A 15,596-nucleotide genomic window follows, 5' to 3' on the forward strand; every position below is an offset into this window, starting at 1 on the left:
GAGACAGAGACAGGGAGAGCACCCATATGAGATAAAAACGAAAAAGAAATACAGTAAAAGAACAGATAGTCATCAGAACTGAAGATTTTGTCTTTAGAACAGAGTTTACAGGGGGGAAGGTGAGAGGGGTCCACAGGATGCCTGTGGAGGGAAGTGGGGTCTCCGGTGGGGATGCTGTTGGAATGATGTATCTATGAAAGGTCTGATTAACAATGTTGTAAATCCTGGTGCCTCAATTAAAATGGTTTTTTAAAAATAGAAAGAATGTAAACATACTAATCTTATTTTTGTTCCCTAAATCTTCAATGTGCTTCAGGTACCTCCGAGACTAGCACAGCACACTTCAAAAATTATAGCTGGTGCTCAAATTCTTCAAGAAGGCAATTTGGCAGCTTGTCAAGAGCTTAAAAAAAAAGTTAAGATCCTTTACTGAGTAACTCTGCACATTAAATGAATTTAGTACAGTAAGATAATGCATAAGAGAAAAGTTGAATGCATAGTAATATTCATAACCATGTTATTTGAAAAAGTGATTAAATGGAGATAAGGAAATGGCTAAGAGAATTAAAGATAAATTTGAAAGCAATATGAAAACCAATTAACATAAAAAATACCTACCAAATAAAAATGGTTGAACAAAAGGATCTACTGCTATGTATATACGCATTATCACAGGGATATACATACTTTGATAAATGTAAATAAGGAAAAAAACTGGAAAATAACTAGGAAAATTGTGTTGAGGGGGTTATTTTAAAATTTATTTAATATAAAAATATTTTATTGTGAACTCAGTGTATTTATTTACTTTTTGCAAAGCATGTGCTCAGTCCTTTGAGCTATATCTCTCAGGTCCAGTAATTTGAAAGATAATATAGTAAAATAATATAAAACAATATGAAATAGAATAAAATGCCTTAGAAATAAATTTGGATAGGGGCTGGAGTGATAGCATAGCGGGTAGGGCGTTTGCTTTGCACGCGGCCGACCCGGGTTCAAATCCCAGCATCCCATATGGTCCCCTGAGCACTGCCAGGAGTAATTCCTGAGTGCAGATCCAGGAGTAACCCCTGTGCATCGCCAGGTGTGACCCAAAAACCAAAAAAAAAAATAAATAAATAAATTTGGATAATGTAACAATGAATTTTTTTCGTTCTCTATAAATTCCTTTCCTTTTTCAACCCCCAGGAAAAGCATCTAGCTGTATCTAATACCTGGAGACTGTGAAAATATAAACATAAACATCATATTTTTTTATGTGTGTATGCATGTATGTATGTATGTATTTTATGCGAGGGGAACCTGAACTTCTACTCCTACCTGGCTGCAATGAGACAGCACTTTCCCTTTCCCTTCCTCTGCCAGGATGTTAACAGAAGCCAACTCAAGAGAAGATTTACATAAGGCCAAGAGTTTTATAACATACCATCCAAACATTCAAATGTGGCTCTAAAGTTATCCATCATATCCATCATACCAATAACTAGAAGAAATTTCAAGTTGAATAAGGAGAAAAGCCTCAGTACATGATGAAACTAGTATGTTAGAATTATCTGAGAAGTACTTTATGTACTTTAATTAAAAAAATTTCTTTTGGTGAGGGACACACCTGACAGAGCTTAGGGTTCACTTCTGACTCTGGACTCAGGGATCATTCCTGATGGGGCTCTGGGGACTACATGGGATACTCAGGATTAAACCTGTGTCCTCATATAAGGCAAGCACCTTAGTGACTTACAAAAATTTTAGATCAGACATCAAAATAATCCTTCCATGAGTAATTCTCAAATAATTTAAAATAAATTAAAAAAACAAGCCAACCAAAAGACTCAGAAAATAAACTGGAGGCATAAGGATGAAGCAATTGGAAATTTTATAACTGAAAGTTAAGAAATACACATCACACACACACACACACACACACACACACACACACTCACACCCTCTCCTCCAAAGCCAGAGTAGTATAACCAGTGGCCTATCGAGGAGTAGGAACCTAAGTGCAAAACAACTCTCAATGGATGGGTTCAACAACAGAATGGAGGAGAGAAAGAAAAAAGAACCATTGAGTGATCTTGGAGATATAGAACAATAAAAATTATGCATTCTGTGGTCAGATAGACCACTCATTGGGTTGTATATTGGTTTTGCATGCAGGCAGCTTGGGTTTCATCACTGGTACACAAGGTCCCTCAAGCACTGCGAGGACTGACCCAGAAGCATAGAGATGTAAGTAGCACCAAGCATGTCCAGATGTGTGCCCCTCCTCAAACAAACAAAAATTACCTAATCTGAACAATAGTAGACTGAAAAACAATGAATAGAACTTCTAGATTCATGGGACTACAACAAAAGATGCCTGATGCTTCTGTCATGATATTGGAAAGAGGAGAATAAGGTAGAGCTGGAAAAGTTCTGGATGAAACAATGCCTACAACTTCATCAAAATATATCAACACAGATCCAAGAAGCTGAGTAATTCCAAAAAGGGTAAATCTAAAGATATTTATACCAAAATACTTCATTGTAAAACTTCTGTAGCAAAATACTTCTTATTTAGAAGGCAAAAAAAATTTGACTGATGGCAGACTTCTTATCAGAAAAGTATAGGGATAAGAAAATAGTGGTATACTATATCTAAACTGCAGAAGAAAAAGACCCAGAATCCAATGCCCAGTATAAATATTCTTCAGGAATGATGGGGAAATCAAGACAAACTCAGAATAACATCTTAAAAATGAAGAGAAATTGCATCAGTTGATCTATTCATAAACAAGTAGCTAAAGGAACTTCTCTTGACACTAAAGAAGTCATGAGAGAGAGAGAGAGAGAGAGAGAGAGAGAGAGAGCAGTGGGTAAGGCACTTGCTTTGCATATGGCTGACCTGGGATCTATCCCCAGCACCACATATGGCCCCCCTGAGCACTTCCAGGAGTGAGTCAAGTATAGCTGTTATAGCTCCTAAACCCCCCAAAAATTATAAAAAGAATTTCAAGACACCAGGAAGAATAAAAAGAACAAGAATATAAATACATTTCCCCTACTTCTGTTGAATTTCCTGATACTTGAAGCAAATATTATAACATGGACTAGCATATTTATAATTTTTGTTGTTTTGGCGCCACACCTGGCAATGCTCAGGGGTGACTCTGTGTTTGATTCCAGGTGGTACTTGGAGGAATGAACCTGGGTCTTATAATTGCAAAGTATATACTCAATCTGTTGAGCTCTCTTGGTGTGCTTCTAAATGTGTAGATATGGTATGTTTCTAAAGGGGGGGACAAGAAGTGTAAAGATAATGAGATTATAAACAGGGGAAAGTAAAGTACATGAAGGCTAGTAAGAGTTTTCTTCATTTCAATCCTGCACTGCAAGTGGAAAGGCCTGAGTTCAATCTCTCTTACGTTGTCCACATGTGCCCAGCTCAGTCCTGGCCACTCTTGCAGTCTGGGAGTCTCCCACTGCCACAGAGTGTGTGATCTCTGGCACACAGCTAGGTGTGTGGGCACTGCAGCCAGGAGTGCAACCACAGCCTGGCACTAATATGAGCCCGCTTATAGCAGCAGCAACAATTATGGGGGGAAAGAAAGGAGGAGAAGAAATTATGTCTCCCAAATTTAACATGAAGTTACCTCAAATGTGAATGGTACCAGTATACATAGTAAAAGATACAAATTTGCAGAGTGGTTTTAAAAAACAAGACCTAACTATATGTTGTATACAAAATCTCACTTTAAATATAATATATGAGCAGGTTAAAATGACAAGGATAACTACATATGAAAATATTAATACAAAGAAAATAGGAGTGCCTATGTTAATAGAATAGACCCTCAGGAAAACATTATGATAAAAAGAGTAATAATAATAAATAATAGTAATAATAATAAAACTTTTAAAATTAGTTGGTGTTTGTACATATTAAAAACAAAATATCAAAGAGAAATGAAAAATTCTATTTATAATCTCACCATAATGAGGAATGACGGTCCTCATTCCGCTGACCCTGAAAGAGCCCCCAATATGCCATTGGGCTACATTAGCATGTCACAGGGATGAATGAAGACATTACTGGCACCCGCTCGAGCAAATTGGGATAACAGCGATGACAGTGATGATGACAGTGAATCTCACCAATAAACAAGTGGAACATAGAAAATTACAAAGCTTCCCATAGCCAACAAAGCTACCAACAAAGTGAAAAGGCAATATACTAAATGGGATAAAACCTTTTCAAATCATGTATTTGATAATGGATTAATCTTGGAAACACATGAAGCACTGAAACAGCTCTCTCCCTCTCCCAACATGGAGGCCTCAGCAAAAAAGAAGAAGGGAAAGATGATTTCCCTAACATCCCTAATAGACTTTTTTGCCGAGGATGGAGGTGCTGGTGGAGAAAGTACCTAGTACCAAACTAGTGAGCTGGGTAATGAAACAGACAATCTGGAAGGAGACAGTTCAACTACTTGGCACAGTAATGATGAAGACGGCACAGGGCACCCTCAGTTGACTGTTCCATCCTGCCCACTGCTCCATGGGCTGCTCAGGAATCCAATATCAACCAGAGCTATCTTCCCAGCTTGCCACCCTCTACTGCTTTCCTAGGGAACTTACCCTAAGATGTGACAGAAGAGTCCATCAAGGAATTCTGTAGAGGATTAACTATCAGTGTGGTGCATTTGCCACACGAAGCCAGCAACCCAGAGAGAGTAAAAGGTTTTGGTTATTAAGTTTGAAGAGACCTGGATTCCTTGCTCAGTGTCGTCTCAATGAAGAATCTTTAGGTAACAGCAGAATTCCAGTGGATGTTGCTGGTCAAGCACAGGCTAAAGACAGGGATAGCTGTTCTTTTGGATGAGACAGAAATCGCGATTCTGACCAAACAGATACAGACTGGAGGGCCCATCCTGCGACAGACAGCTTTGATAGCCACTCACCAAGAAGAGGCGGTAACAGCTCTTGGAGACAAGTACTGAGATTGTTACGATTCAGGCTGATAACAGGATGGGTATCAGGATGGCCCGAGCCAGGATATAGATCAATACGGGGCTGCGATTGCTACGATGACTGAGGCAGCAGAGACTATGACAGAGGCGATGATTCCAGGATAGGCAGTGGCAGAAGAGCTTTTGGTAGTGGGTACCATAGGGATGATAACTATGGAGGAAGTGAGGATGCTATGAAGACAGTAAAGGAAGACGAGATGACTGGTCATGGAACTCCAGGGATGAATACTCTCAGGATGGTTGCAGGCGTGATGACAGAGGTCCCCCCAAAGACCCAAGCTGAAACTAAAGCCTCGGAGAACTCCTAAGGAAGATGATTCCTCAGCCAGCACCTCCTGGTCCAGTTGCACAGCCTCTGTCTTCAGGGTGGGGTGGGGTGGGGTGGGGAGGAAGCCTGTTGACACAGCTGCCAGGGAATGAGAAGTGGAAGAGCAGCTACAGAAGGAACAGGAGAAATTGCAGCGGCAGTTGGTGAGCCGAGACCAGAACGACGGCCTCAGGAGCGACACCCAAGTTGGAGAAGTGAAGAAAGTCAGGAACGGGAACGGTCGAGGACAGGAAGTGAGTCATCACCAATTGGAACTTCAGCCATATCTGGCAGAAGAAATCTGCCAGATCAGGATGCACGGAGGGGAGAGAGAGAGAGAGCGATCTCTAGGAAACGAAACACTCAATAAGGAGGAAGATCGCCACTCTCCACCATCTAAACCTCCCAGCCCTGAACAGCCTCTAGAGGTAATGCCAACCCCTCCGTCAGAGGAGAATGCTTGGATGAAGCGAAGTTCTAACCTTTCTGTTCCATCTCAGAGCTCAGACAGAGAAGCAGTTCCCTGTAAGTGGTGGTGGTTGTGGACGTCATTTCGGGTCAGGCATCTGAAGAAGGACCAGTAAGAAGGCAGATGAAAATAAAGTAGATGGTGTGAGCATTCCAAAGGGCTAAAATGGCAATTCCAGCCATGATCCAGGAGATGGAGGGAACAAAGGTCACTGGAATGAGTCAGATAGGAAAGACAGCAAAAAGGATCAAGATTCCTGACCTGCACCTGAGCCAAAGAAACCTGAAGAAAATCCAGCCTCCAAGTTCAGTTCTGCAAGCAAATATGCTGCTCTCTGGATGGTGACGATGAGAATGAGGATGAGAACGAAGGAGAATGAAGGAGTACTACACTTGAATGTGCTTCTCCTCTCCACCCTGGAACATTTGAGACCAAATCAAATCTACTAAGCAAGACAAAAGAAAACTCATCATCTCCTGGGAAAAAAAGAACTGAAACAACTCAATAGCAACAAACACACAATCCAATCATATAGACATTTTCCAGAGACAGACAGATGCCAGCAGGGGCATGGAAAAAGGAGGGAACATTGTGATTTGAGGCAATGCAGATGAATCACGATGGATTATACTAAATGATGTGTCAGAGGAAAAGAATAATTTTTACACATATTTATTTTATATATATTTGGAATAGAAAAAAAACAAGTTCATAGATACAGAGAACGGAATGAAGGTGGCTAGAAGCAGGGGGGAATAATATTGGGAGATGGGTAGTATTGGTAAGGGGGTCTGTCTAAAAGCACACGCTTCTAGTTCTAAAATAAGCCGCAGGGATCTCACACATGACATGGTGACAGTGGCTAACGGTGTACTGCATATTTTAAAGTCGTTAAAAGAGTATGTTTTTTCTTCCTCTTTTGGTTTGTAGGCCACATCTGGCTGTGCTCAGGGCTTACTCCTAGCTCTGTGCTTAGTGATCACTTCTGAGTGGAACATATGGGGTGCTGGGTATCCAATACAGGTAGACACATGCAAGGCAAGAGCCTTCCTGCTGTACTATCTCTTTGGCCCCAGGGGAAAACAAATTTGTACAAATATTAAAAATGCAACACTATAACTATATATATATACATATATATATACATATATATTTTTTGCTTTTTGGGTCACACCCAGCAATGCACAAGGGTTACCCCTGGCTCATGCACTCAGGAATCACTCCTGGCAGTGCTCGGGGGACCATGTGGGATGCTGGGAATCGAACCCTGGTTGGCCGAGTGCAAGGCAAATGCCCTACCCGCCTAGCTCCAGCCCCAAAAATGCAACACTATATTAAAAAACAAATAAACAAATGCTGTGGGGGAATACTTGAGACTATTTTTTCCCCAAGCGCATTCTTTGGAAATAAATGTCAATTCCTTATATAATAACGCCAAGTAAAAGGTCCCCTCCCTCTTCCCTAGATGATAATGCAACATGGGAATTTCTTAATTTACCTGAGTTTCTCTTTCTCTTCCGTTGGGATTTTACTCTCTACTTCCAAATTTGGTACGCTAGACTCAACATCTGCACAGAGATTTTCTTTTGTAATTAAATTAGGAGTTTCAATTTTTTCCCCTAAAGAAAAATTATTTAATTGTTCATATTCTTGTGAAAGCTTCAAGATCTGTAAAGTTAAACAAAAAGATATTTTGCATATATTGAACTATGAAGACACTGCATTGGTCCCACTTAAATGTTTAAGTCATTGCATTAAATGAAATACTGACACCTGAATTGAAGTTTTTTTCTAATTTTAACTTAATATTTTTCAGTGGTTATATAATTGGATATATTTTTATGGCAGGCATAATAGTATGCAAGACCATGTTTTGTTTTGTTTTTTATATTTTAATTTTTTAAATTTTTTTTAAAATTTAATTTTTGCTGTATCACCCCTATTTATTTTATTATTATTATTATTATTTGCTTTTTGGATCACACCTGGTGATGCACAGGGGTTATTCCTGGCTCTGCACTCAGGAATTGCTCCTGGCGGTGCTCAGGGGACCATATGGGATGCTGGGATTCGAACCTGGGTCGGCCACGTGCAAGGCAAATGCCCTACCCGCTGTGCTATTGCTCCAGCCCCTTGTTTTGTTTTTTAAAAGGTACTTTTTTTTTGTCTCTGATACTGACTTCTCAGAGTACTGTTTAGAGTTTGTGAGTAAGTAAAAGGTCCCAGACTACCGTATGGACTATAATCTCATAGACTCCATGCACTCTCCTGAGGATTGGAACCTCTCCATGGTTGATGGTTGATGGCATCAGGGAAGATATGAACAGGTAAAGACCCTATTTCTGTATATTAGCATGGTAAATGTGGCCAAAGGCACTGGTATGAAACTGAGCATTCAGTTTTTGGTGGAGAAGAGAGGAGGATAGTCTTTCTGGAGTAGAAGCTACAGAAGCTACAGCTGAAGAAAAAAGCAAGATGTAGAGGGTAGCCATATTATGAAGACACTTGGATGGCCAAAATTTTCTTTCTTTTTGCTTATTTTTTTTCTTTTTGGATCACACCCGGCGATGCTCAGGGGTTACTCCTCTCTCTGCACTCAGGAATTACTCCTGGTGGTGCTTGGGTGACAATATGGAATGCTGGGAATCAAACCCGGGTCAACTGCATGCAAGGCAAACGCCCTACCCACTGTGCCCAGGTTTTGCTTTTTTTTAATGAAGTGAAATAGTTTTATTTATATTCAGTATAGGAGAGAGATGAGAATGAGAGATGATGGGTGTGGGGAAAGGGAGATAAAGAGGGAGCTCTGTGAAGTTAAAGAAAGGAGTTACACATGCCAAGATGGGATGTGGGTGATCCAACAACCAGAGTTTAGGCTGAGAATCACTATGCCACTTGGTTATTATTCCAGAGAGTATAAATTAAGAATGTCACTGCACATAATCAAATATGTTTGAATTTCAAAATTCTATGACTAATGAGTTTAGGTACTATAATTAAAAGGAAAAGACCTACAATAGGGGACTTAAGAAATACACAAGGGTCTGAAGCGATAGTACAGCAGGTAGGGCATTTGCCTTGCAGGTGGCTGACCTGGGTTCAATTCCCGGCATCCTGTACGGTGCCCCAAGCAGTACCAGGAATAATTACTGAGTACAAAGTGAGGAGTAACACCTGTGCATCGCTGGGTGTGACCCAAAAAAGCAAAAAAAAAAAAAAAAACAACCAAAAAAACAAAAAAATATATAAGATATACATTTCTAAGTCACTCTTAGCAAGACTATGTTTAAGTCTAAAGCATGAACAAAAGGTGCAAATAGCCTCAAAGCATCTTCTCACAATATACCTGTTATTATTATTATTTTTTTTGGGTGGGATGGACACATCTGGAGGTGCTCAGGGCTTAGGCCTGGCTCTGCACTCAGTTTCAGGAATCACTCCTGGTGGGTTTGGGGGAATCTACCTGCTGTACTATCTCTTAAGCACATATACTTAATTTTCATGATTAACATGTGATGTGGTCGCACCCCCAATGTACCCACAGTAAGATGAAAATCTCATACACTGAAAACAGAGCCAACATAGTACACTGTGAGGTCTCAGTAGTGGTTTTTGGGGGAAGGGGATCAGAGCACATCCAGTGGTACTCAGGTCTCTGTTCTGGCAGTGTTCAGAGGACAAAGGTGGTGCTCAAACCACAGACGTCAGCACGCAGGCACAGCACCTTCGCCTCTGTGCTATTTTCCAGGCCCAATGCCTTGGGTGTTTACCCTCCTGACTGTGGCTGGCGGCGGGGGCGGCGGGGCTGTGGCCCACTGTGGTATCCCAAGAACATGACACCATGCGCGCCGGCTGGGAGCTCAGAACTCAAGATAAGGCTTCCACTGAACCTGGACCACTTTCCCACCAACAGAAAGTAAACCAATTGTCAGCCCAACTATTGTTAAACAGCCTGAAACTCCCATAAGTGGAACCACAAGGTATTTCTCTTACTTGTCTTATTGCCAGTTTATTTCACTTAACACAATTTTTAATCCTACTGAAGCTAGTTAGAGAATTACCTTCCATTTTGGGGTTGAAAAAATACTAGTGTATGTATTTGCCACTCCCCTCCACCCCCAACATTGATGGGCATTTAGATTGTTTCCTCACCTTGGCTGTGGTGGATCACTGGCCAAACACTGGTGTACAAACATCTTCTTTAAATCCTGACTTCTATTCTGTGGGGCATATAGCCAGAAGTAGAACTGCTGGATTATAAGGTAACTCCATTTTAAGTAAGCCTTTCGCTATAATGCTTAAAAAATTTGTCATCATAATATATGTCCCCTAAAACGAAACCATTGTGTAGCTGGCTTAGAGTGAAAAAATTTGAACAAATCAATCCTAAGAGTGAAATACTTGGGGCCGGAGCGATAGCACAGCGGGTAGGGCGTTTGCCTTGCACGCGGCCGACCCGGGTTCGATCCCCGGCATCCCATATGGTCCCCCAAGCACCGCCAGGAGTAGTTCCTGAGTGCAAAGCCAGGAGTAACCCCTGAGCATCGCTGGGTGTGACCCAAAAAGAAAAAAAAAAAAAGAGTGAAATACTGGCTAGTATCTCAATATTTATTCTGAAACACATTTTTAACAATCCACACAATGTTGTAATTTATTCCAGAATAATTGACATTTCAATTTCAAGTCAGCTTATACTGAAAATTAGATTCCATTTAACTTATCCTCATAAGAGGTGTCAAACATTAAACTCTTAAGTAATAATGAAGGCTCACCTTAATATCTAATTCATAATTTTCTCTTTGCAGCAATTCATATTCTATTAAAAACGGTTCTCTCTCATCTGCAGTCCCTGGAAGACTTTGAATTTCATTATACAGGTATATAAGTTCTGACTTTGACTTTTGCAATTCCTAATCAAGAAATGAAGAAGATGTTTTCCATAAAAGGTATATTTCTAAAAAAGAATCTTTGAAATAATTCTAACAATTAAAAAAACTTAATATTTCAAACCTAGCCTTTCAGCAGACTTCCTTCTTTAGTAATCAAGAACAAATGTAATTCAAATTAATTAATTAAATGTAACGGTCTTAGTTTCTTTCATCCATAGCTGAAAGATTAAACTAGAGTCAGCCCTGTCTTAAATAAGGTTTATATATAGATTCTTCACCAATGCCTGCATTAAATAGTTTCATTACCTGTTCAGATCTTTAAAAAGTTATGTGTTAGGTGGAGGTAATCTTGGGGGGTGGAGGACTGGGGTATAAGGTTATCGGTACTTTTATGGTGGTTGTGGTGTGGTAACATAAATAAAGATGTGTGAAGTTATACTCCCAAAACATATACAGCCATGTAAACTGTTATCTCAATTTAAAAAACTTAGCTTCAATCTAATTAATTTATATTTTTAGAGGGTTTGGGGGTCACAAAGGGCAGCGCTCAGGAGCCATTTTCAGCTCCTGGCTTTGCTTAGGAAACCATGTGGTGCCAGGGATCAAATTTAGGCAAGTCACTTCAAGGCAAGTGCCTTCACCCCTGTACTATCTATCTGACTCCCTCAACCCCCAACTAGCTTTTATAGGGTATTGTATGGTTTGCCTTTGTTTGTTTATTTGTTTTTGTTTTTGAGACACACTTAGCAATGCTCAAAGGTTACTCCTGGCTCTGTGCTCAGAGAGCACTCCTGTATGGCTCAGGGGACCAGATTAGGTGCCAGATATAGAACCCAGGTTGGCTGTATGCAAGGCAAATGCCCTACCCACTGTACTCTTTCTCTGGACCCCCCCCCGGCCTCTGACGTGGTTTACCTTTAATTTGTGCCAACCTGATGAGGTAGGGTTATTGAAACTGAAATATGGGGAGCTTAAGTGACCTTTACATAGGAAGTAAATATGTAATTCAAATGTCTTAATTATATCAAATACTGTTTTTTTTCTTTTTTGGCTTTTTGAGTCACACCCAGTGATGCACAGGGGTTACTCCTGGCTCTGCACTCAGGAATTACTCCTGGTAGTGCTTGGGGGACCATATGGGATGCTGGGAATCGAACCTGGGTTGGCCGAGTGTAAGCAAATACTTTTTTTTAATTAAGAATTATTTTGCTTAAAGAAGGTGTGTGTGATAACTTAATCAGCCAGGTTTTTGCCTAACCCTGTTTTTTCCCCTATTCCTGAGAGAAAACAGTTTATTTAGTTGTAGATTTTAACCAAATTTCATTGATGATATAGAATTTGTAGTGTCTGACATGAAAGTAGGGCCTGAGAGTCTATCCATGTGCCCTTGGAGGGCTATAGTTATTCTAGGTAGGGACCCACTTGGTTTTCCCCAAAGGCTCTGGACCAGAAGGAAATGCTGACAAGAAGGCATGGGGGAGAGTGAGACAAGGTAGCTCTCCCAGATCAAAAGAGGACAAGTGCTCCTGATTTTTCACTGGCTTTCATGAGAAGTTCCTGTAGGCACCAGCATGAGATTTGGGACATTCCACTGACTGTCACCTGCCCTGCAAACTGAAGCGTTATCATCACATCTGTCACTGTCATCCCATTGTTCATCGATTTGCTTGAGCGGGCGCCAGTAATGTCTCCATTTGTCCCTATAGCGTGCTAGTGTAGCCCGATGGAGTACTGGGGGTTCTTTCAGGGTCAGGGGAATGAGGACCGTCGTTGTTACTGTTTTTGGCATATTAAGTACACCTCGGGTAGCTTGCCAGGCTCGGTCATGCGGGTGGGATACTCTCGGTAGTTTGCCAGGCTCTCTGAGAGGGACGGAGGCTTTTTGGGGGCAGCCTCTAATCGCCTTTACAGGTGTTCCCAGTTACCAGGCTTATTTCTTTTCCTCTTTTGTCTGTTTGAATAACATAACTTTTAGGGTTCCAAGCTATAATTTTAACAGAATCATTAATATAAAAGTTTGCAACTAATCCTCTACAATTTTTCCAAGAAATACAATAATATAAATTTTTTATAGTCTCCAGACAGATATATTTGCAGCCAAAAGATTTCCATCACATAAAAAATAATATAGAGGGTTATCATCACATCACATAAAAGGTTATCATCACATAACTTGGTTAAATTTAGACTTCCATGAACTCATCTCCAGGTCTCTTTTTGTTTGTTTAGGGGCTACACCTGATTTGGTACTCCAGGGTCACTCCCAGTGATGCTTGGGGACCATGCAGTTCCAGTGATCAAACTTGGGACTCTCCCATATGCAAAACATGTGTGCCAGTCTACTGAGCTATTTTTTGAGCCCTCTCTTTTCTTTATTTTTTGTTTGCTTTTTGGGGCCACACCTGGCAATACTCAGAGGTTACTCTTTGCTTTGTAGTCAGGAATTACTCCTGGAAGTCTCAGGGGAACATGGACTGCTAGGGATTGAACCCAGGTCAGTTGCATGCAAGGCAAAGGCCTAACCTGCTAAACTTATTGCTCTGGCCCAGCCCTCTCTCCCCTAATGTCTTCTGGTGTTGTCTCCTGACACGACTTTGGAAGATGGTAAAATAAACTTTTTTTAAAAATAAAACAGTTCTTAATTATAATCCCAAGCTCCCCATGGTGTATTCATATGCCCAAACCAGTAACAATGATGGGTCTCATTCCCCTGATCCTGAAAGAGCCTCCAATGTGGCACTGTTGGGAAGGATGAGTAAAGAGAGGCTTCTAAAATCTCAGGGCTAGGACGAATGGAGGCATTACTGAGACCGCTCGAGAAAATCGACGATCAACAGGATGATAGTGATAGTGAATAACTGAATATCTGCTATTTCAATGATTCTTCACAGGCTGGTCATGAAACTCAGTGGGAACAAGTCACTTACTTGTAATAGAAACACATACTTAGATAGCTATAATTTATTTCAAAGTAAAATTATATGACTACATGAGTTCCCTAAATTAAAAGTTCAAAAAGAGATAATGTCCTGAATAGCAAAATACCTCGCTTTCAACTTTCAAAGACTTCTTTACATCATTAAAATGAGATGTCAATTGCTTTCTCCTTTTTTGTTCTTCTGACAACTCACTTTGAAACATTTCATTTTTTTCTTGGCTCATTTTCATTATCTGTAAAAAGTATTTATAAAATTAATTATAAAATAATAACCATGATTCCTATGAATTCTGATAACTATTTTATATCTACCTCAATTGTAAAGTCATCTAGAAGAGACTAAACTTGGGAAAACTAGTTCTTGGTATTATAGCTCCTAGGTATATTTTTAAGTTTACTTTATCAATTATGAAATGAAGCCATTATTTGTCTTACATATGTTAAAAGTAATCAAAGTAAGAATAAAATGTGATTTTAAAATTATTTTGTGAATTCTGGATAACTGACAAATATAAGGTATTGTTGAAAATTTAGAAAATTAATCAATGATAATTGAATAATAAATAGCATCTACTATTTATTTTGTGCTTAACATATTGTAGACATTATGGTAAAATATGTGTTACCTAATTTTATTGTCCTATGACCCCTACGAGATGGTAACTATTACATATATTTTATAGAGGACATAAATAAGTTCTTATACATTGGATAATTTGCCCATGCTCACAGAGTCAGCACTGGGATTCAAACCAAGTCCAGCTAACAAACTCTTTTATTTATTTATTTTTTTTTGGGGGGTGTTATATCCAGCAGTGCTCAGTACTTACTCTTGGCTCTGAGCTCAGATCACTTGGGCAGTGTTTGGGGAATCGTAAGTAGTGTGGAGAATTGAACCTGGGTTGGCCGCATGCAAGGCAAGCGCATTACCCTCTGTATTATGCTCCAGCCCCAAACACTCTTACTATTTGTTCTATTCAAACTTGCCAAAGTGTACTGTCTCTTGTGTATAAACACCCACTAGGAAATTATATCAAGGTCAAATGCAGTTTGTGAGTGGGGAGAGATTGCTGAGCCAATTCTCCTGCTACCAGGCTGCAGAGGCCAAGCTGCAGACCCTTTTCCGCTGTGAGAGCACCTGGTCTAGTGAACTCACTGATTACTCTGAAAGGCCAGGCAGGGAAGAGCATGCGGTGGACACATCTCTGCTCTCTAACTTGGAAATGCAAAATGCTATTTCAGCAGAGAGTCCTGTTCTACTATTTACTGACACTGGGATTCTGAACCAGGTACTAAAATTTTCTTAGTTTCAAGGTCCCCCTCTGGAAATTGTGATAATGATGTCTAGCTATAAATAGGCATGTCGGAAGTGCTCTGAAAGTGAAAATTTATATCATCACCAAGTGTGTAGAACTTTTACATTTATTCTCTCACCAGGCAATGTGACCTTGAAGTCACTCTGAAAAAAATCAACACACTAATTTATTCTAAATACATTCTTGGGGGCTTCTTTCTGACTGATTACTCTTGGAAGGCCTCTGCAACCACTTACCACAACCACAGAATGTAATAGAATGTAAGTTACTTCTTTTTTCTTTTTGGGTCACACCCAGTGATGCACAGGGGTTACTCCTGGCTCTGCACTTAGGAATTACTCCTGGCAGTGCTGGGGGACCATATGGGATGCTGGGAATCGAACAAGGGTCGGCCATGTGCAAGGCAAATGCCCTACCTGCTGTGTTATCACTTCAGCCTCTGTAAGTTACTATTCCTCTCATATCTTTTCTTCTTTTGCTCACGTTCAGCATATCTTTATGAGAGTTGCCTTTACCTACATTGAATGTATGACTAAAAATGGTATCTTCATATTTTTTCTTTTGAGGAGAAAGTTTGGAGCACATCTAGCTGTGCTAAGGAGCTACTCCTGCCTTTGTTCTGGGGGTTACTTACTCCAGGCAGAACCTGAGAAACCATATGTGGTACG

The 15,596-nt window shown here is 40.2% G+C and overlaps 1 protein-coding gene and 1 pseudogene across 14 annotated transcripts in view; one reads left to right on the forward strand and one right to left on the reverse strand.

Moving 5' to 3' along the window:
- Positions 1-15,596, reverse strand: part of CCDC30 (coiled-coil domain containing 30) — a 110,298-nt gene that overhangs the window by 48,865 nt on the left and 45,837 nt on the right. For 5 of the 14 annotated variants that reach the window (XM_055138434.1, XM_055138437.1, XM_055138426.1 and 2 more), the window contains exons 3-5: positions 13,720-13,845; positions 10,558-10,695; positions 7,284-7,453 (exon numbers count right to left, since the gene is read on the reverse strand). The exons of 6 other annotated variants lie outside the window; for them this stretch is intronic. In XM_055138434.1, the coding sequence (XP_054994409.1) occupies positions 7,284-7,453; positions 10,558-10,695; positions 13,720-13,845 (434 nt within the window). The remainder of the gene's footprint in view (positions 1-7,283; positions 7,454-10,557; positions 10,696-13,719; positions 13,846-15,596) is intronic. 3 more of the 14 variants (XM_055138440.1, XM_055138439.1, XM_055138430.1) reach the window with 2 other exon arrangements.
- LOC129404865 (eukaryotic translation initiation factor 4B-like) lies at positions 4,309-6,164 on the forward strand (annotated as a pseudogene).

This window comes from Sorex araneus, chromosome 5, assembly GCF_027595985.1.
Source record: "Sorex araneus isolate mSorAra2 chromosome 5, mSorAra2.pri, whole genome shotgun sequence".
NCBI lineage: Eukaryota > Metazoa > Chordata > Mammalia > Eulipotyphla > Soricidae > Sorex > Sorex araneus.